The 22,809-nt window shown below is 44.8% G+C and overlaps 2 protein-coding genes across 11 annotated transcripts in view; one reads left to right on the top strand and one right to left on the bottom strand.

Annotated features, from left to right (window-relative positions):
- LOC133386766 (uricase-like) overlaps nt 1-2,374 on the top strand; it is a 60,661-nt gene extending 58,287 nt beyond the window's left edge. The window contains exon 8 of the mRNA XM_061630539.1: nt 422-2,374. Within this exon, the coding sequence (XP_061486523.1) occupies nt 422-568 (147 nt within the window). The 3' untranslated portion in view covers nt 569-2,374. The remainder of the gene's footprint in view (nt 1-421) is intronic.
- Nucleotides 2,375-13,174: 10,800 nt separating this feature from the next.
- Nucleotides 13,175-22,809, bottom strand: part of SAMD13 (sterile alpha motif domain containing 13) — a 61,071-nt gene continuing 51,436 nt past the window's right edge. For 7 of the 10 annotated variants that reach the window (XM_061630533.1, XM_061630536.1, XM_061630534.1 and 4 more), the window contains one exon: nt 13,175-14,795. In XM_061630533.1, the coding sequence (XP_061486517.1) occupies nt 14,652-14,795 (144 nt within the window). In that variant the 3' untranslated portion in view covers nt 13,175-14,651. The remainder of the gene's footprint in view (nt 14,796-22,809) is intronic. The other 3 variants (XR_009763279.1, XR_009763278.1, XM_061630528.1) reach the window with 2 other exon arrangements.

Raw genomic sequence — 22,809 nt, 5'->3', positions numbered from 1 at the left:
AGCATGGGTCGGTTTTCTCTTGTATAATGATGATGATGATGTCAGTAGCAGTCAGTGGGATGGCAGCACTTCTCTGATCTCCTGTCACTGCGGCTTACTGGAGGGGGAGGGGCACGGCGGCGGTGAGGGCAGTGTAGTGACAGCACACCTCTAATGGTGCTCCTGCTGGTGCATTTGTGCACCATGCCAACCTCACCATGCCTTCCCCCTCTTCTTGGTAAACTACAGTGACACCAGTGACAGGAAGCCAGGTAAGTGCTGCCACCCAATCGACCACAACTGGTTATAGTACTTATTAACATTAATATTACTACTGTCTGTGCCACAAACTCATATAGAAATGTGGTGTACAACATCTTAAGTTAACAGTGGGGGTTCAGGCTGGAGACAAACCATTCACATGTGTGTCTTACATGTACAGATCTTTACGCCTGAGGATACACCCTTCGGTGCATGTGCATCTACACTGCGCAGGAAGAAGGAGGGCCCAGGAGGAGGGTGCGAAGTTCCCATAGAACGTAAAGCCCCCTACACTGTTGGATGGAAGTGTGGCCGTACTTCTTCCTAGAATGTTGTATTTAGCCAAATGGATCTCATATCAACATGCATAATTTACTCCATATTTTCCTCCATAGCTTGATGTGTAGATGTGAGTTACATTTTCAAGGTAGTCTAAAGGAAATTGTATGCTAACATTATGAGGAATTTCCTTTGTGCTTCTTTTGAAAATCCAAACTAGAAATGTTTAAAGTAGGCCACTAGAACACAATTATTTTGCAGGCGTCATGTATGAATTAGTCAATCAAGGCTTGTTTTAGTGGCTTCTTTGAAGCAATGACTCCTAAGATATTCTTTTTCTTTATATTAAATACAAACTTACATACCAGATCCCTTGACTTCCAATGGAACCAATTACATTAAGCTTTACTAACTGAGGATCTGGACTTTTCCTGATATAACAAATTCTGTATTCTCCGTATAAATGTAGTCCATAAGTGAGGTAAATGAAGCAGTAACACTGTATCTCACATATATGGTACAGCTTGGCCATAGTAGTAACAATGTTGCCCTGGGCTCCTACTGGGAGGAAGGGTGGGATATAAATCAAATATTAAATAAGTAAAAGTCAGTATTGACTGATACATTTAAGCAATATGATGAGTACCCTACCACTGTTGTTATTATCTATTAGACTTATTAGAAGCTTGTTACCTGAAGGTCTCCAAGCAGCTTACAACATTGTTAAAATCCAAATAAATGTTTCATTTTATACTACAAAATAATAAAACAATTACCCCCATACAACCAGAGAGTTTTGGCAGCACTACATTTTGTTCCTTTGATACACAAAGCTTGGTGTGGGTAGACAAAATGAGGTCTATTTTTAGATAATTGTAAGACTTGCTGAAGCTATCTTTGAACTACCTTTGTAGAATTACGTAGATCTTTAATAATCCTCAATCTTTGGGTTTCTTCTTCTAATAGTGCTTTGATTTCTGAGCAAGTAGACTGTGTCAGCACTGGCAATTAAAAAAAGAAGTTACAAAACTGAAAACATAATTCAGAATTGCCTTGCTGGAGAGGATCAAATGTCCATCCAAGCCAGCATTCCGTTCCCAAAACCAGCCAGATATATACCCTTGGGAAGCTCACAAACATGCCAGAGGTCAACTGTCTTCCCTTGTTTTTGCCGTAACACTTGTCATTTAGAGGTATACTGCCACTGAATGTGGAGGTTCTATCGATCACAGCTAACAGCTGCTAGTTTACCTAATGAAGTCAGTTGAAGTGTTCAGTTGTTATATCACAGTTTTTAATTTCCACAACTCCCTTTCAGAGGATTAGGCTGCCTCTGAACATTGTGTCCCTCAGGATACACATGGGAAAGGGAGCAAAGTAGAAGCATTTTCCCCGAGGTTACTACCTGCACAGCCATTTGTTTTCAGTCTGGCTTTTGGTGCTTTAAGAAGACAAAGAAGGTACATTTCTCTAAATTTTCCTACAAGCCAAACTTTTGAGAAACTTGATGGTTGCTTTGCAACTTAAGAAATTGCCAGTGTGCAGGAAAGATCAACATACTTGTGCAAATAATGGAAAGCAGCCTTGGCTCATTTGCTGGGACTCCAAGTCTGTCCTGCCTTGGAAAGACTATACCAAAAGATGGGTTTGTCCAGATCATGTAGCATCACTGACTTATGTGGATCTGAAGTTTACTAAGAAATTTAGGCTTTGGCATTTTTAATTCTTTATCCCATCTCATTTTCCAACCAGAAAGCTGCTTGTCACACTTGAGGGAATTGTACATTTCCGGTTTCTTTAGTATTATGATTTCATGGGTTGTAAGGTTTCTATGTATCTTTTTATGGGTGAATAAAGAGCAAAACCAAAACAATTTCAATCTGTTTATTGCACAAAATATGAAACCCTGTAGGTGTCAAAATATAAACTTACATTATTGTACAGCCACGAGAGTAGCTATACACTATAACCAGCATGGATTTTTCACATTCCGCATGTTAAATTGAAAATACACCCTATGCCATTTGGCTGCTTCCTATGAACTCATTTCAAAACAAAATATTACCAAATTTATAGTCTTGAACTAAAAAATGCTTGCTTAACAACCCTCTAAGTTTTCATGGTGATACTCATAACACTCAGAGAGAACCCAGAGTTCAAACAAGAGGAAAAAAATCCAGACCCCTGTTGGACTTTTCTCTGTTAGTGGTCTCATAATTTGTTGAAATTAATTAAATATCAGCCATGTCCACAGAGTACATGTAATCCTATTACTGACCTTGCCCCATACTCTAACCTTCATCTTCTGCAGTTAAAAAGTTTAAAAAATGCATGGCTGATTTTTAATTAATTTAAGAAATTTAACATTGGAGTCTATGATAGCATATGCATACTCAGTAAGAACCAACTGTCATTGTTCTAAAAGCCTGTTTGGCTTAGCTGATCAGGGGCAACACCCACACCAGATTCTGATTCCACTTTAAACAGTCATGGCTTCCCCCAAAGAATCCTAGGAAGTATAGTTTTTGAAAGGTGCTGAGAGCTATTAGGAGACTCCTAGTCCCCTGACAGAGCTCCAGTGGCCTGAGTGGTTTAATAGTCAGCCCTCCCCCCAGAGAGCTGAGAGGCACATTTTACCAAATTCTTCCAATCTACACAGAAATGGATTGGACTGTGAAAGCCCAGCCCAGATTGTGTTTGCATTTCTACAAATGTGTAGGGCAGTACAACATCTCAGAGAGGTCTCCTGCTCCTCTAGTGTGTTCACTATAGCTGCCCAATCTCCCTGCTTTTTAAAGTTTGATAGAAATATATGTTGGCTATAGGAATTGGTATGTTCTTAAACCCCAAGGTTTTTGTGCCTATTGGTGAATTATACATGAGTATGGACCCATGTATTTCATCACATATCTTGCCCAAACAAGGGCTGAGTTGATGTATTGAAATAGTTGTAAAAATGCAGCAATGCCACACAGTAGAGCCCAATTCCTCATAGCTGGGAGCCATGAGCATCTAGTGCTAGCTCAAAGGTTTTAGGGGGCTTCAGCTAAAAGCCTTCAGCAGGCCCCTTAAATAGTGACGGAGAAATGAAGGCAGACATGAGGTACCCAGGGACAACCAACGTGGTTCCCACCAGATGTTGTGGACTCCAGCTCCCATCAGCCCCAGCCAGCACAGTCAATTGTCAGAGATGATGGGTGTTGCAGTCCACAACCTTTGGAGAGTATTAGGTTGGATATCTCTGGGGCACATGGGCCTGTGCTGAAGTTCCCAGCTGTGGCCTAGAGAGGTGTTGCAGACAAGTTTGGCTCTAGCTTCAAGATAAGGGACGATGAATATGCATACCAGCTCTTTAGAGAATTACAGACATTGACAATGACTGTTCCCATCATCAGTAGCTCCAACAATTTCAATGGGAACAACAAATAAAAATCTTTTAGACATGCAAACATTGTTATTAAGTCCCACACTCCCTATGAACAGCTTTTACCAATACATCAGAGGCACAAAGGCTTAGTTCTTATAATGATGCATCTCATGATGCACCTGGGACCGATTGGCATCTTTAGACCAACCCCTTCTATGTAGAGAGCTTACTCCCAGGGGTGGCTAGCCTCTGGCCTTTAGATGCTGTTGGATAAACTCCCATTAGGCCCAGATAGCATGCCAACTTCAGCAAAGATAGTGAGTTGTAGTCCATCAACATCCAGAGGGCCACAGGTAACTTACTGTGTCTGCACCTAGGGATGGTCTTGCCACACCCTTTTCCCATGTCAGTATTCCATGAATAGATGGTATTTGAAAAGTGTATGCTTGACAGGTGCAGACTTTTAATGCACGCTGGTGCCATTTCTTTCTTTGAACTCTGTCCTAAGAGAGACAAACACACACCCCACCTCCAGTCTCTACAAAACAGATCCTCCCTCTATGCACATACACACTCCTATTATAATCCTTGCTGGATTGTCACCTTGCAGTGGTGAGTGGGCTTGTGTGTTCCAATGAACCCTGTGAGCAATGCCGTCGGGAGTCATGTGCTCCCAGAAGGGTCACCCATGGCAGTAAGGTCAAGGGAGAGGAACCAGACAAATAACGATCCAAGAAAGGCCTCAATGGCAGAACAGGTGGAGGATAACAATGTGTATGTTACAACGGCTGTGAAGGCGGATGAAGGCTGCAGCACATAAAGGACTTCCAATCGTCATGGTACCCATGCCATTGGATCAAAGCCTTTTTCTGTCAAGATTATGTGTTGATTGTCGTGCGCCGATCTCCCCACATAAAACAAATTCACGCACAGGCGTCTTCCATAACAAAAGTCCCATGGCGATTGGCAAATGGCGACGGGGGCAGGACTGTGAAATCCAGAAGCCCCTAGTCATGGTGTGGTACATCGGTGGTGGATACAGATTCAGATGGATCCATTGTTAAAGGCTATATTTTGGAAGTCAATCTTACTCAGTCACGAGTGATCGCCAAGAATAATAAGCATAAGAATATTAATTAACAATTGTATAGTGCTTTTAAGTGTTCAAAGCATTTCATATGCATGATACTGTTGCAATCTTTGCAACAACCCTGTAAGTTAAAGCAGTATTATTATCTAGTGTTATGATTTCCCCATGTTACAGGATTGGGGGGGACTTAAAGTAGCTTGCTTACAGGCCATGCACAACACCAGCCCAAATGATTTCCATAATGCAGATAATCAGTTGTACATTGACTAGATACCAGATTGCTAGGTCCCATTTTAGACATTTGAGTCTCCTACACAATTGCCTCCAGACAGCAATCCAGTGAAAATCATGTGGAGGAAGATCACGTACATGAACTCATACCGCCATGTGGGCCGTATACAGGTAGCTGCCATAATTTACAAACCATGGCAACTTTTTCTCTTCAACAACCAAGATCATGCAAAGTGTGGCAGTGGTTTAGATGCCCTCATGAAGGCACTGGCTCATAGAATCAACAGCTCAGTGCAATCCTCAGCTGGCTGCGAGTGCAACAACAGCCCCATGTGCTCCTGAAGGTGATCATACAAGGGCCGCTGAGAGCTTGAACCAGGCCAAGGTCACCACATTGTACATGGGCAAGAGATGGAAAGATCTGTCAAGTTTGGTTCTTTCTGTTTCTCATTTTTCCAATCTTAAATTGAGTTCTCCACATTTCTGCAGCAATTTGTGATTTTTAGAAAATCCTTGTGAAAATTCACCATTTTAGTGCAAATTTCTCCTAAAAACATTTTTGAATGCAGTATACATTTTTGTAAGCTATTTCTCCTCATCTAATGCATTTTTGTGTTATTTTTATTCATATATTCTTTTTTATGCCCCCTTTCCCCCAAAGTATGCATTTTTATAAATATTCTTTGGTTGGCAATCTGCACTGCAAAATTCGAATAAGTGAGAATTTCGAAGGATGGATGTGTTTCAGTTCTCATATTTTTTGGAAAGTGTGAATTTTATATAATTGCCTCGAAATGAGAACTGAATCAACACTGGCACAAGAGCTTTACATGAAGTCCAGAGAATCAGATCTGTGCTGGGCCATACCATTTGTGGTTTTCAAGATCCACGTGTACCTAAGGACACTTCCTGCTAAACTGAAATGGTGGCAGTCAAGACGCAGTCCTGAAGCTCCCATTTAACTTACCCTGTACACCAACAGCAATCTCAGGATTGTATCCAGCTAAGTCATACTCAGAGACCCATCAAAATTAATGAGCCAAAGTTAGTCCTATCTATTAACTTCAATGGGTCTACTCTGAGCAGCATTAGCACTGATTATCACCCTCCTTTTCTGAGTGTGGATGCTTACGTAACTAAAGCAGTACTGTTTGCACACTAGAGGAAGGCATCAGCAGACTTAGGGAAACCTCAAGATTTGCAGAACAAACACTGTTAGAGAGAGAAAAATCCCTAAGGGGGAATCCCTCCCCAAACATCCCAAAGAGGAATGAGCATGCTCAGTGGTTACAAAATGCTGCCTGGCTGGTTGTGGGCAGGAGAAAAACAGGGAAGGAAGTGTCCTGAAAGAGGATGAGGAACACTCCACACTGCAACATTTTGCTGCAGTCCCACCTGTGCATTCTAACCCTAAGCCTTTACTATTATTATTTAACAAGCTTTATCTCTATAGCACAGTTAATCGAAAATAAATAAATCTCTAAGCTGTTTACATAAAATGGTATGAAACAGTCATGAAAAATACCAATAAAAACAGTCCTGAAAACAGTAAGCATAATACAATTATCAAAGTAGAGATAAAATCAACAGATTTTAGAAATGAACTCGGAGAATAAAATCACACATCTGGGTAGACTTCCCTAAATAAGAGCGTTTTTAGAAGGCATTGAAAACTGTACGATGAAAGTACTTGCCTAGGTCAATAAATAAATTACATAAATCTGTGATAGAGTCAATAAAATCTAGGCTCTGCCAGAAGCAGGTTCCCCTAACAACTAATATATCAAACCATTTTACTGCCGAATATCCACCTTTGTAAGATGATGGTGTTGCAGCATTTCTATGCAACATGGGTTTTATTTTTGTTTGGTGAACAAGATTGACAGGACTAGAATGTGTCACCCACAATTGGATCTGGGGTCCATAAAGTCTGTTTTTGAGTGATTACAGTGTTACTTAGAAGATGATTAATTGCCCATTCAAACATCACAAGAATAGTTAAATTGCCATCTGCCTGTAAGGCAATTCCATTCCATTGTGGAAATTTGGTTTTCTTGTTTTGAAGGGAAACCTTCTGGTAATTTGACACAATACTATGTAGCATGTGACAATGGTGAATTCATTTATAAAAGATATAGAACTCACCACCACCACCACCACCACCAAAGCACAGGAAGCATATGCAATCACTAATAAACCAACATCTGAATTGCACCATCTCAGACATGCAAGTTTCTGTAATTTAGCAAAGCATGTGGATATCACACATTACCAAACATCCAAACGCTAACCACCCTAAGTTGTATGGACGTTCCTAAAGAAACAGGAATGGATAAACTATTGATATGATGCAGCAATGATAAATCTTTTTCCCTCCCTTGGGATTGAATTTGAATACATTTTAAAATGATGCAGTTTTGTTCATCACTGGCAAAGCATAAAGTCTCAAATTCAGTCCTTGGAATCTCCAGTTATGTCAAACAACAGGGCTGCTTGAGACCTGCCATCACTTAAAGTAGACAGTATTGGACTAGGACAGCCTTTCCTAACTAGTGGGCCACCAGATGTTGTTGGACCACAACTCCCATCAGCCTCAGCCAGCATTGCCAATGGTCAGGAAAGATGGGAGTTGTGGTCCAACAACATCTGGAGGCACACTGGTTCGGAAACGCTGGACTAGAAGAACCAGCAAGTAGATTCCCTCCCCCCCATCTCTTGCTCACACACTCACATACACACAACCATCCATTGCTCTTTTCAGTTCCTGGCTCTAGGCAGTCTGAATGCTGACAAAGGCAAGCACTTGGGGCTGCAGGTGATATTCTGAGGGCTCTCAATAGGCCATTGGTCAAACCTTTTGGGATATCTGGGCGACGGATCAAGATGTAGAATTGTCACCTTTTTCTGTCAGAGTTCCTGTGCCTTAAACAGCTGGCTGATCAGCAGAAATGCCAACATGGATTTCTCAAAAATGGAAGTATAGTAAATAGAAAACCTTCCTTTGTTGAATTTTGGCTGGTCACATAGTTCTGAAAGGTGCAGTATAAAGGTGTCTCCTGTTTGTGGCCTACTGCCAAAATAAAGCACAAACACCATTCATTGGGTTGAATCATGGGCCACTTTATTAAACAGAATCAATTAGAATAACGAACCTGCAGAGGGGAAATTGAGTGCGGGAGCATTCTGATGATCCAGGCAAAGCCTGCTTGCAGCTATAGGGCAACCAAACCCTGCCTGAGCCTGGGGCTGCCCTGTGCCAGACCCCAGCTCAGGCCACACCCTGAAGATGTGTAGGGGGTCCAACCTGCATCACCGCCCCCCGGAGCTCTGAAACTCCGAACGGATGAGGCACGTTGGCCCCAAAGGTGGCCTGTATTCTGCCCCTGGGCCGTATAGCCCTGAGCTGCAGGACTCCGGACTGCCTATCACCCCCAAAGGTGCCTAAAGGTGTCAGCTGCCCTTTCTCTTTTAACCTTTCCCCCGCACTTCCTTGCCACCAAAGGGGGACAAGCCTCTGCTTAGTCTCCCTTTACCCCACACCCAATAAGAATCTGGTGTAAGCCTCTGCAGGTCCATCAGGAAGATGTCATTGCCCCTGTCAGTCAAATGCATGCTGTCTGGCTGAAACAGGTCCAACCTATCATGCCAGATCTCTGGGTGGTGGATGACAGAACCCCCCAAGTCCCTGAGGGCCTTCTGAATTTGCCTATTAACCTTCTTCCGAGCCCTGTACATCCCCCGTGGGTCACCAGCACAATTCCATTTTCTGCGTGGCAGGATGTCCAACCACAGCAAGTGCACCCCTGGCCAGCGACATGCAATGGCCCGGAGATCACTACAAGCCTGTTCGATTAGGGCCTTGCCTTTAAACAGACCCAAGTCATTACCTCCCAAGTCAACAGCTGGCTGAAACAAGGCAGGTAGGAGCTCATCCTACCGCATCCCCCGGCATCCCAGCCACCGCACTGAGGCCCATTGACTGAGCCCCGGACTTTGCTGCCCTGCGGCCTGCCCAGAAAACCATGCTGTGGTCACAGAGGAGGATGCGCACCTGCTCCAGTCTTTCCCAGCAGCCTGTCAAATGACAACAAACAACATCAGGGTAAAGAGGGCAACAATTAGCCGCTGGCCTCGTGCATCTCAGTGAGTGGTCTAACATAAGTGTTGTACGTGTCCGAGGACCACCTGCCCACTGCCTGTAGCCTCTCCTTGGAGAAACAATCAGGCGCCCCTTATGATGTTGGTCCGTTTTGGACTGTTTGAGTCGCAGGAGGGCCTGCTCCGCCTCCCAGCTGAGGTCAGAAATCAGAAGGGCCCGGAGGGAGTCGTCAGTCTTAGAACCCGCCACCACTTCCCCTATTCAGAAGGCCCCGAAAAACAGGGTGAGGGCCGCAGCATGATATAGCAGCACTTCAAAAGGTGAAGAACATAAGTCCTTCCACTGTCCCCGCAGACCGAACAGTAGTTCTGGGGAAAAGAGGAGGTGGGCACTTGCGGGACCACCCCTCCAGCATATGGCAGATCCTAAAGTCACCCGAGTAGTCCTGAAACCCCCGTGCCTTCGCTAGGAAAAAGACCTGAGAGCTTACCTCTGATGGTCCTTACTGAAAGGCCCCTCAGTTTCCCCTCCACGCAGAACTCCATAAGATGCTCCATGGGGATGGGCCACTCCTGGGCGTAGCCTCTGGACTCCCTGAAGCTTGACAGTTCCCTACCTGCCCCCTGGTAGCTGGCCAAAGTGCTGGGTGTCACAGACAGGCTTATGGCCCTTTCTGATTCAGTCCTCCAATCTCCCATAGTGCTGGGAGAACCACATCCGGCTGAGCCCTTGCCCACTGTGCCAGCTGGCAAAACCTCTCCATCTGGTTCCATGATGGAGCATCAGCAATACTATTGTCAATAGCACGAGGAACTGGATATTATAGCGAAGACACTGGAGCACGAACACTCGCACAAGGCGCATAACGTTGGGGTTTCTAGAAGACAGGGTGTTGATGACATGCACCATAGGAAGGTTGTCGCACCAAGAGTGGACTGTGGAATTACCCAGCTTGTCGGGCCAGAGGTGTGGTGGTGGGAACGTGATAGGCCAGACATCGCATCGTATATTCACCGCAGAAATGCATGCCCGGGCGCTACAACCCTGCATGCAAAGTTCATATACCCCGCCAGCTGTTGGAGTGTTGCCAATGTCACCTTCTTAGACCCGACTACCTCTGAGATTTCCCCCCCAAGGGTCACCAGCTTATCCTGAGGGAGCCTGCAGCATTGGGCCACCGTATTGATTTCGATGCCCAAAAAAGTGAGAGTGGTGGACGGGCCCTCAGTTTTCTCGGCTGTGAGGGGGACACCCAGTTCCCCTGCCAGCCCCACAAAATGAGCCATAAATGCCCTACAGGTGCCAGAGGCTGCAGGGCCCGCAAACAGGAAGTCATCCAAATAGCGCACCACTGATTGCAGGCCTGCCCGTCTCCTGACTGCCCACTCCAAGAAAGGGCTGAAGCACTCGAAAACCGAGCATGAGATCGAGCAGCCCATAGGCAATGCCCTATCCACATAATATTCCCCCGCGAAAGCAAAGCCCAACAGCTCAAAATCCCGAGGGTGAACAGAGAGGAGACGGAAGGCAGATTTGATGTCACATTTTCCCATAAGGGCCCTAACCCTGCAGTCCCTAACCATCCGTACTGCACAGTCAAATGATGTGTAGTGTACAGAACACAGGTCTGATGGGATGAAGTCATTGACTGACTCACCCTGAGGAAAGGACAGGTGGTGTATGAGGCAAAATTCATCTGGTGCCTTCTTGGGAACGAAGCCCAGTGGGGAAACTTTGAGTGAGGGGATGGGTGGTGCCACAAAGAGGCCCAGCACTCGGCCTGCCATCACTTCTTTCCCAATTTTTGCACTCACAACCGATTCCATGCCCGCCACTGACTTAAGGTTGTGAGACATGAAAGGCCGCCTGGGACCCGAAAACCCACTGTAAAGCCCTCGAGCAAAAACTGGGCATCATGGACTAGGGGGTAAAGGCAGAGTGAGTGTTGGAGCTGAGAGAGTTTAACTGGGCTGGGGCCCCTTTCCCTGAGCTGTGCCTGCAGCTCCCGGCTTTCTTGTGCCAGCTGAGTCCCTGTTCCCACCCCTGAAGGGATGGCCCCTGGGGCAGCTAGTGCAGGCGTGGGGCCCCCCACATATCGCACACTCATGTCGGAAGCTGCAGAGGCTCCGACCACAGTAGCTACAGGAGATGAACTCCCAGCAAAGCAGGCATGGTTGAACCCCTGCCCTGCAGGAAGGAGCAGCTGCTGCTTGCCACACCAAGAGATGGCCGCTGTCTGTCCTATCACCGGCCACGGGCTTGGAGTGTGACATAAACTGCAGCCACAGGTCCGCTTCCTTTTTGTCCCAGGGAAGAGAAGTGTCAAAGGCTGCCCTCATAAGGAATACCTTGTCATAGGCAAGCCATGCCGCCCCTTGGAACTCAGAGTAGCCTCGATATATGATATCAAAGTATTTAATAAGTACTGAGCCCCTCTGTGGCTGCTTCTGCATCACCACCCCCATGTACATTAGGAATGCGGGCAACCAGTTAGCCCAAGTGCGCTCTATGCGTCGCCGCCTGGGTTTATCAGGCTCTGCATCTTCACCCTTATCCTTCTTAACTGTCTCCCTGTATAGAAGTGAGAATAGGTCTACATACTCCCCCTTCCATATTTTTTCCTTTGCGGCAGCCAGCAAGTGAAAACCTAGTGGGGCTGATGTCTCTCCAAAAGGTATAGCCCCATCTGACTGAGCTGAGAGGGTCAGCAGCCTCTGCAGGGGGGGTGGCAGACAAGGGGGGCTGAGCCCCCCCTTCCAGCACTGTCCCAGCAGTGGACTGCCAGACCTGCTCACAGGCTACCCCTATGGAAGGCTGTTGCTGTGGCATACCATCCCCACCCCCTGCAGAATTCCTAGATTGTCCGTACCCCTCGGTTCCAGCTGGCGGAGAAAAGGGCCAGTAGGGAAACCCCCACGCTGACCAGCTCCACTGCGGCTGCCCCTGCTGGTGTGGTACCATAGGAGACTCACCCAGTGCGCTGTCTGATGAAGGCCCCTGCATGGACTGCAGAGCCGAGGCTGCTTGCGAAGTAGGTGCTGCTCCTGCTTCTGCTCTGGGCGTCCTCGCTTCAGCCCTGATGGCCCAGCCTCAAGCGTGTCCAGTCGCGCTAGGATGGAAGTAATAGCCACCCTGTTAGCCCCGCTCGCTGGATGCTGTTTTTCCGTGGGAACATTTAGGGATGGTTCCTTTGGCCCACCAGGCTGGCAGGAGCCATGCTCTAGGGCTTCTAACCTAGCCATTATGGCTGCCCATGGTACTCCATCCTCCCTCCCCCCATCCACTGCAGCTGGGTTCCACCGCTGCCGCAAGGCCCCGCTGGGCTCTGGCAGGCCAAAAGCAGCTGCAAGGCCTCCCATACCAGAAGCCCCGCTGCTGCCAAGCTGCCGAGCCAAAAGTCTTGCCGCCGCTGCTGGCAAGCCACCAAGCCGAACAGCTTCACTGCCACCGCCAGGCCTCCTGCACCAGAAGCCTCGGCACTGCCAGGCAGCCGAGCCAGGAGCCTTGCCACTGTTACTGCCGCCACCACAAGGCCTCACCACACTACAGGCTTTGCTGCCAAAATTCAAAGGAGGGCAGGAAGCCGGCGGCACGGCCTTAAATGGCCCTCTGCCACCCCGCCCCCTTGCAGCATGCCATGTCAGTGCGCCACATGCACATACACCTTCATAAGATGGCGGCCCAGGCTTCAGCTGCAAATTCGCCCCTTTACCCGGTAAGTCCCGGGCATGGAACAGGGATCTTTCAATAGCACGGTGGGGGGTGGGAGAGATATACAGTGAAAGATAAAAGTTTCAGAACAAAAGAAAGTTCAAAACCAAACTGAATTTTAAAAAATTGACACAAGTCTGCAATTAAAATAAGGAACTGATCAAAACAGATTGAACTACAGTTTTGTCCTTCAACTGAAATTCACAATAATAAGAGAGCTTTCTTTAGCTTTTCACAAGCAGGTGTTTAGCTCGTGAATCCAGTCATGTAGCAAAATAATTTGTTACAGCACCACAAAACACAATTCTAAAATTATGCAAGATATGTACATTTTTAAAAACACCTTTCCAGCAGAACTGTTAGCAAATAATTATAAATTAGAACAAGAATAAAACAAACTTTGTTTTACCAAGCAACACAAACTGTAAAAAATCTACTTTTCACAAAACATCTTTTCAAATTTAAAGAACATTAGCGCAAACGAGGAACAACAGAGTAAATCTCACAACCCAGTTTAACTTTTACGCAGCTTCTGCTCTCAAAAGGTGCTAGGCTATTGGTAGGCATCACATTAAACACTGCATTATGTTATAAACAAACCTGAATAAGGTCAAAAATAGGACCCTCACATACACACACAAAAAGGTGATGTCAGCAAATTTGAAACCTCTTGCTAGTGTTACAAAACAGCTGTGACTTCAGTAGAAGCACTAAAAACCAGGATCAACATCTGCTGATCCGTACCCTGTCCTGCTCCCATTTCATATTAGAGTACAATCCACTGTGAAATTCTTCTGTGCAAGTACCAGTAAAACAAGTGGGAATTGTGGAAGAGCACTATTGAGTTTCAGTGGCTATGTTTAGATGCCATGGCAAACCATGGTGTAATATGATGAGCTCAAGCAGCCAGCCTTGGGCTCGCACATTTTCCCACCCCTCTCTTGTGCAGGTGTAGCCACAAGGAGGAGTTTGGAAGGTTTTTCTTCCATTTTAGATTAACCACAGCTTGTTGTCTATCCCCAACTAACAAACTGTGGCTAGGCTAACTATGGTCTCTTCGAAACAAGATAATTTCAAATCATGGTTTCAAGTCAGCTTGTTTCAAAGAAACTATAGTCAACATAAACCCAAGTTTGTCAGTTTGGACAACATGACAGGCTGTGGTGAAAGCAGAAGCTTCTGAGCTTCTTTTGGCAGCTGCACCAAAAGAGAAGAGGGGAACATGTAAGCTCAAGGCTCACCTAGGATGATTTAGTGTGATGTCCAAGTGTGGCTAATGAATCTTGCCCCAGAGAAATTTTAAAAATCAGTGTTTTTGTCTACCTTTCACATTAAGTAGTACCATTTCCCTTTTTACTTACCTTTTGTCTCACTTAAAAAAAACAGAGTATCAAGCTGGTCACACACTTGACTGAACAGTGAGAAATCCCACTCCCCCATCAATACAACATATTGCTAAAGCTATCCAACAGGATATGTATAAATATATATTTATAAATTTACATCAGTGCCATTTGGCTTAAACTCTTTCTGTACAAGTACAGTCTTTTTACAAAGTTCCATCAACATGAAACCAAAGTTGCTTATTTATTCTGAATAGCCGAGACACAACAAGGTCCCAATGTGACAATCCACTATAGGGAACTGCTCTTGAGATGCTGTGTCTGTAGAGGCTTTACGTGATATTCATAAATCTTCAGTGCGGGTCCCAGTTTTAATGAAAGTCCAGTCAGCACATCATTCCTTGTCATCAACAGTAAAGATTTCCCATCAATTTCCTAAAGTGGAAATTAATAAACATGTCAAACACTCTATGAAAGCAACAGGGTGTCACAAACCTCAAGAAAGTCAGAGCCCAGGTACTGGAACAGCTTGCAGGCTTGTCTTCTGGTGCCCAGGTCTCTACTGTGGCCAGAGGCCTAGTATGGTCCTAAGACCTGGCAAATGCTACTTCCCCTTCCTTTGAACAGGCTAGAGCTAAACCCAGCCCAAGGTTTCACATCAGCTAATAGAATGATGTGAGAACAAGTGTGAACTCTTAGAACAGACCCACTTCCTGTCCAAACACTTCCTGGTTTACTTTTTTAAAAATTTATTTACCTACTTAGATGATACAGCAGTTGTCAGGGAGTAGCCTAAAATGGGTTCTCCAAGGGTGAATTTTGGATGATATGTATTTTTCTGGCCTACCTCACCTCAGTTACCATATTGCCACTGTGTTTAGTGAAGACATGTTGTACAAAACTGACCTCAAATAAGTCTGTACGTATAGCTTCACTGTTATGAGTAAGAGTCATGTCACCTGGTTGAAGAAGGCTGTGAGATTGTGTGTGATGAGTGGCAAGGGCATTAGCCTGAATGGTTAATTTGTACCAATCTGAGATACCTTATACCTGAGATTTTTAACTGTATACACTAGCCTGCTGATTAAAACATAAATACCTTGTGCTTTGTTTTACATTCCCAACCCCTGCAGTTAAAATTGTGGCATCAGCTAATATTAAAATAAAACAATATGAATTTATTTATTACATTTCTACCCCGCCTTTCTTTTCATGATTGAAACCCAAGGAGGCTTACATATGGTGCCCACGCAGTCTCCCATCCAGGCACTGACCAGACCTGACCCTGCTTAGCTTCAACAGGGAGCTGGCCTTATGTGCCTTCAGACCATAGCTCAGCATTCAAAATATAAGTAATAATACATACCTGAGTATATTTTCAATTAACTTTAATAGCTATATACGCTATGTATTGTATTGTATACTGCCTTCAAGTCGATTCCGACTTATGGCGACCCTATGAATAGAGTTTTCATGAGGCTGAGAGGCAGTGCCTGGCCCAAGGTCACCCAGTGAGCTTCTAGTATTCTCTAAATGTAACATGCCAATTACAGTCTTGCCCCTGCTTGTTCTGCTGTGGTCAGCTTTCTGTGATTTAATGAATAATATGTATTGTTTAAATTGTCAGGCCACAACAAACAAAATATGTGAAGGTGTAAACAGCATGAAAAAGGCCACAAATATGTCCTTACGTAATTACTGTAACCCACAAAAACGCCATAGAGAACAACTCTTTTCAAATATAAAATATGTATGGCTTTTAGTTACAGAAGTCACAAATACTGCTACCCAATGAGTATCAGACACCTCTGATGAGGATCAGATGATGAGGATCAGAATCTCTGACCCATTCAATAGATGGAGAAGATTCTGTTGAATGGAGATGCATGAACACTCTAATTCATGATTTGTTTCTAACAAAATTTTATAGTGGACAAAAGAGAATGAATAAGGTCGTTAAATGACTTACTGCCACAAATTTAGGCTGCATTTAGTGTGACATGCACAAGCAGGAAAGAGTCTCGGTCTTCCTTGGGCTTGCACACTCTCCCTTCCCTCCCCTCCCCTATATGGTCAGGGAGAAGAATTTGGATTCTTCTGGTTAACTATGGTTTGTTGTGTTGCATAGCATAATTGTGGTCAATGCTAACTATGATCAGTTTTGAACAAAGCAATTTCTAACCCTGGTTCTGAAGCTGGCTTCAGAAATTAACAATAGCTAGTGTTAACATAATTCTTGGTCTGGACAATACAGCAAACTGTGGTTAACTAAAAGAGTGTGAGCCCATGGCTTCTGTGGCAAGTGCATGTTGCATTAAACTTAGTTTAGCATGTTGCAAACACAGCCATTAGGTCTAGCTTTATATTCAGAATATAAGCTCTTCAGAACCATTTGGACGCACATAGTAATAAAAACCTTCCTAAATGTTTATTTCCTAGATTCTTTCTATATCCCGAATAGTACTTGTTAAATACTGCTGTAAGCAATGTTGCTACTTAAACATCATTAACCAAGGAGCAACTAGTGCATGCACAAATAACTTCCAATGGTTGAAGACGTAAGTTGATAAATTAAGAAAGCTGAACACCCAAAATTATATCTCATGGAGGTGGGTGGCCAACATGGTTCCCTCCTCTTTGTTTTGACTATAATGTCCATCCTCCCTCACCATTGGCTATGCTGGCTGGGGCTGATAGGAGCTGTAGTCCAAAAATCTGGGGGGCACCACACTGGCTACTCCTGCATTAGTGTTTCAGATTTTCTCTAGCCCAACAATTCAGTAGACAACAGATGGCAAACAGGTGGCCTTCAAGTCCAAAGTAGCCCAACACCTGGTTCTGAAGCACCTGTCAGCTCATAAATTTTATGTCCTGCTGTTGCCCAAAGACTAACTCAGGGAACAATGCTGGCTAAACCAACAACATAACACAAAGTGCCACTTCTGAGCTGGGTAGCAAACGTTCTCCTCCTAGGGCTCGTTGGAGAGACACCCAGGAGATGCAGGGATGACTGAGACCCTGCTAGCTAGTTCAGAAGTGGCACACAACTTTCAGCTTTTAGCATGGGCTGCACAGCTTGCCAAGTAGTTCCTCAATACATATGCATTTGATTTGCACAAAACAGTCACAATGAAGGGATGTCACACTTCATGATCCTGACCCTACATCATTCCACTGTACATATTCAGGTCCTTGTTTGATCTCTAAAAGCAAAATAAGACAAGCATAAGGATGTTACTTTACAAAATAAACAGACATAGGAACATTACATAATTACTAATCCTGAATGGAGAATCTGTAGATTTGAAAATGAATTTCTAGGTATGCCTAGAAATTTCACTTTTCCCCAGTTTCCATACTGTAGGGTGGAAATTTTAGGAGCCCTCTGTTTGGGCAGTTGAAGGAAACAGACAGAATGACAGAGCAATCCTGTGTACGTCCATCCAGAAGTAAATCCTATAGACTTAAGGTTGCAGTTCTAAACTTGTTTCTGCAAATGGAACTGCTACAGAAACTAGTGAGCACTAACTTCCCACCTATGTTGCTTGTAAAATCATTTCAACCCACGCATGAGAGAGGAAGTGTCTGAGCCCATGAGGGAGTTTCCAATTACACTGGCACAAGGGGATTTCCTCCACTCTCCTACTCCTGCACACACCCCGGGCTGTCCCCAAATCTGCTCCAGAGGGTTGGGAACAGGTTTTGCGGGTGTACAGGCAGAGGAGAGGAGAGATTGTTCTGTTACACAAAAATAAATCCTTGCACTGATGGCACCTTCGCCTTAGCGCTACATTTAATACAACCCAGAGACCTGATCTTCCAAAGGTTCACAGGAGTCAGAAATCAATCTCCTACAGCTTAGCCCACCCAACTCTTTGTCCTTCATTTATCCTCCTTCACTCATGTGGTATATGCATGTTGCCCTGCTTTCTAGAAGGCGTTGGGGCAAGAAGAAGCCATGGCTTTCTCATCTCCTGCTTTCTCAGCTCTTCTAGAGTTACAACATACAAGACAGCATCTCTGGATTGTAATTTGGCAATCTTAGTCAAGGGTGTTTGCTTGGATGGCGAATTTAGCAAGGCTGCTATCAAAGCAAATCATTTATCCAACACTATAATCTGGTGTTAGAATAAACATCTTTTAGATGTTCGACGCTTACAATTCAAAAATAAGATGAGCAGAAGCTGCAGCTCTCTTCACCTACAGATGGTCATCACCTGATGACTGCAGTTGTCAAGTGATGTGTTGCATGTGTGAAAGAACCACCACAGTCAGGAGGTTTTTGTATCACCTTGCAGTATTTTCCAGTGGAGGTAGTTCTATTTAGCAGCAGCTTTTGAAGTATTCAGTAATCAAGACATGAGACATTAAGATGAACAAGCTGTTTGTGCAAAAAGGCTTCCAAACTGCATGTGTGCTAGCTGTGATACTCAGGGATGACTAAATGGCACTCTGCATGTGCTCAAAGGCACATTCCTTTACTGGTACAGATAAAGGCTGAGTGCCACAGAATTGAAATGGAGGCCTAGATGGGAGCATACATGAACGTATAAAGCTGCCTTATACTATCTGCGAGTTTAGCTCAGTATTGCTTACTATTGTCTAAAACATTTATTTTTAACTGTGTAAGTTGCTTTGAGGCACTTGAATGCAAAAACAATGAATATAATAAATGATAATACTCAAACTGGAAGTGGCTCTCCAAGGATCTTCCCAGCTCTGCTTCCTGAGATTCTTTAAATGGAGATGCATAGCATTGGATCAGGAACCTTTCGCATACCACACATGTCCTCTACCGCTGACCTATGCACCCTTCACCTGTATTCCAATAACCTGTCAACTTCTCTTTCAGACAAAGCACAGAGAACACAATTTCTTACGGGTTTTTTTTATTGTTACAAAGAAACAAAGAAATCTGCCTTATACCGAGTGAGACCAACGGTCCATCTAGCTCAATATTGTCTACACTGACTGGCAGTGGCTCCCTAGGGTTTCTGGCAGCAATCTCTCCCAGCCCTACCTGGAGAAGCTGAGGACTGACCCTGGGACCTTCTGCCTGCAAAGCAGGTGCTCTGCCGCTGAGCTACAGCTGGGGTCCTGGACCAAGCCAAAAGTGAAGAAAGTGGATTTTCAGATTTCAGGTTTTGGCCCCAGGAGAAGCCAAACACCAACAAGCCTGAATAGCGCAGTGGATAGCATTTTGGATTCTAATACCTATTCAGCCACAGACCTCACTAGGATGGCCTTGGCAAGTCACGGTTCCTTACAGAGTACGTGCTCTGCAAGCAGAAGGTCCCTGGCTCGATTTCTGGTATCTCCATTTCTTTTAAAGGAACCTTCCCCCGAGCAGAGCTTGGAAAAGTTCCTTTTTTGAACTACAACTCCCATCAGCCCAATCCAGTGGTCATGCTGGCTGGTGCTGATGGGAGTTGTAGTTCAAAAAAAGTAACTTTTCCAAGCTCTGCCCCCGAGGCTATGAAAAGTTGCAGCCAGTCAGAATCGACCAACCTTCCCCAACTTCCAGAGATTTTAGACTGCAGTTCCTGCAATCCCTGCACGCTGGCCATGCTGGCTGGAGTTGATGAGAGTTGTGGGCCAAAACATTTGCAGGGCATCCAGTTGGAGAAAGGCTGGCTACATAGTCTGATAGGGTATAAGGCAGCTTCCCATGTTCCCCTAGAGGTACTGTAAGGATATAACTGCATGAATGCTAACCTGCGCTGCTTGGCTGGGGAGGTTTGCATCAGAGGACTCTTGCAGCAAGCTCAAGAACTTGGTCCAGACAGACGTAAAGGGTGACAAAGTACAACTGGGCCAAGATTATGTGTTTGTAACAATACAGGACATTAAGACGGCAGAAAAACGTGGAGGCAGGCCAGGGCTACGGCAAGGTCAGACTGCTGCCGTGACTGGACAGAGAAAGCTGCTGCTGGGGAGAATTATTGAGGCGCGGGAAGAACTAACAATTCACAGGACTGTTACATCTCCTGATAGATATAAAAAAGGACACTACAAATGATCTAGGTGTTCATATGGTAGTTATGGATCCAGCTGGGATTTCCAAGTGCTGTTTGTCTGAATGTGTGCCAATGTCCAAAGCTAATAACACATCAGGAAGTGCGCGTCTAAGTGCTTGGTTTGCAAGCAGAGCTTAACCCATGAAGAAGAATGCAATATAGCTCCCTTCCAACATTACTCGTATGAAGGGGATCCATGTCTTGTAGAGGTGCTGGCCTCTTCCTCCGACAACAATCATGCCAACTAGATTCATCCATGTATTAAGCACCAAGTTCTACAGCAGGCGATCATACATATGTAGGCTTCTACACTAGGAGAGGGAAAACTGCAGGCTTACAGGATTTACTTTTTTCCTAGAACCAGTGATCTACCCACCAGAGCAGCCTTTCCCAACCAGTGTGCCTCCAGATGTTGTTGGACCACAACTCCCATCAGCCTCAGCTAGCATTGCCAATGGTCAGGAAGATGGGAGTTGTAGTCCAACAACATCTGGAGGCACACTGGTTGGGAAAGGCTGCACCAGAGCCAGAACCAGTGCAAATGACATAAATTTAGGATTAAAGAATTCCAAGCCCAGGAATTTGTATTAAGTACCAGAACTCAGCTGAGCTTGCAGTCTTTCAAAAGAAAAATCCATTCTTGGCTACTTCAAGCTTTCTTCATTTCAGCATTATAATTGAGGGCTATGTATGTAATTTTGTTGTTGCTGCTGTCAAAACAATTGAGAGCATGAAATCCCTGCTGATCTACTTCAAATGACCCAGACCTACTGGTAGATCCTGATATACCTTTTGTCCACCCCCGTTTGCACACATAGACTTGTACATGTTCTGGACCCTCACTTGTGCAGGGTTTACAAAACCTATAAGCTGCCTTCACATATAAGCTTCCCCACTGTAAACTTTAATGCTCAAAGCAGGGACAAGACTACTCTGTGTACCCAATGTTAGAGGGAAGAGCAACACCTATGGTGCAGATCTTCAACACCTTCAAGATTTGGAGCCCCCTTCATGTGAGTAACATGTGAAAGGGGGGTTATATGCCCCAATATGTTTCAATTAGCTTTCTGAGAGGCCAACTGAGGATCTCCAGACTTTTCACAGGCAAAGTTCCTTGTTCCAAATCAGAATGGTTTACATAATCCCAACACCCTCCTTCTTATGCACCAGCTAGGATGGCTCTAGAGAACATTAATCCTCTGTGGGCCTCCGTCCTCAGCAAGGTGTGTCCCAAAACCAGAGTACAGTATTGCTTGCAACAGCTTTGGTACTGGCATTTGCAAGAGATTTACAGCACTGACTTATAAATGTGCAGAAACTGGAATTAACAGAAAATGAAGCTGCTTAGTAATGAAGTATGAACTGAGCAATCCTTTATGTTCATTACAGAGAAAAGGGGTGTGTGTTTATGTGAGAGAGAGAAAGAAGCCTGACTCATTAGGGGATAAAAGGTACAAACCTATAACATTCAGGAGCAGAGCTAGCCTAAATTGTTTTGACGCCTGATGTAGAAAATCCAAATGCCACCCCCTACCCAGCACAAAAATATAATATTTAATTCAATATTTTAGAGTTTGCTGCCCTTTAACAATGCCTCAGATTTGCTGCCCAAGTTGGCTTATCTTACTTTCATTAATAACAGGGACAGCCCTGTTCAGTTTAGGGCTGAATTTAGGGTTCTTCTTAAGACTGCTATACGTACATAGAGATGACCCCTTCTTCATCTGGAATTGTAGTTACTCATTTCCATGGACATGCGGACAAACACAAGAAATTACAACTCGCACACCCCAACATTAAATATCTATTCTCAAAAGTGTGAATTTAGTGTGTGGTGATGACACACACACACACACACACACACACACACACACACACACACACACACACACACACACACACACACACACACACACACACACACACACACACACACACACACACACACACACACACACACACACACACACACACACACACACACACACACACACACACACACACACACACACACACACACACACACACACACACACACACACACACACACACACACACACACACACACACACACACACACACACACACACACACACACACACACACACACACACACACACACACAATTTCTTGATCTCTCCCATTAAAGGATTTTGGGTGAGAGGAGTCGGCACTTGGAGTAGAGTGTAGCGAGACAGATGCCCATCTGGAGTTCCCAGTATCAGACAGCGCCAAAAAGGTTCAGGAATGAACAACCTGAGCCTTCACTAGGTGGGCTTCTCAGCCTCAGACTGCCTTCAAGAAAAAGGGGCTGGAGACATAGCTTCTTTTGAGGTTGAGTGTCAATGACTGCATGGAAACAAATACAAATGGGATCTGCAACAAAATGTTGCATGTGGAGTAGTTCGGTTCAGGATTCCAGCCACACCACT

Source organism: Rhineura floridana, chromosome 6 (genome assembly GCF_030035675.1).
Source record: "Rhineura floridana isolate rRhiFlo1 chromosome 6, rRhiFlo1.hap2, whole genome shotgun sequence".
In the NCBI taxonomy this organism is placed as follows: domain Eukaryota; kingdom Metazoa; phylum Chordata; class Lepidosauria; order Squamata; family Rhineuridae; genus Rhineura; species Rhineura floridana.
The sequence above is the reverse complement of the archived record's forward strand: the minus strand, read 5'-3'. Positions and strand labels throughout refer to the sequence as shown.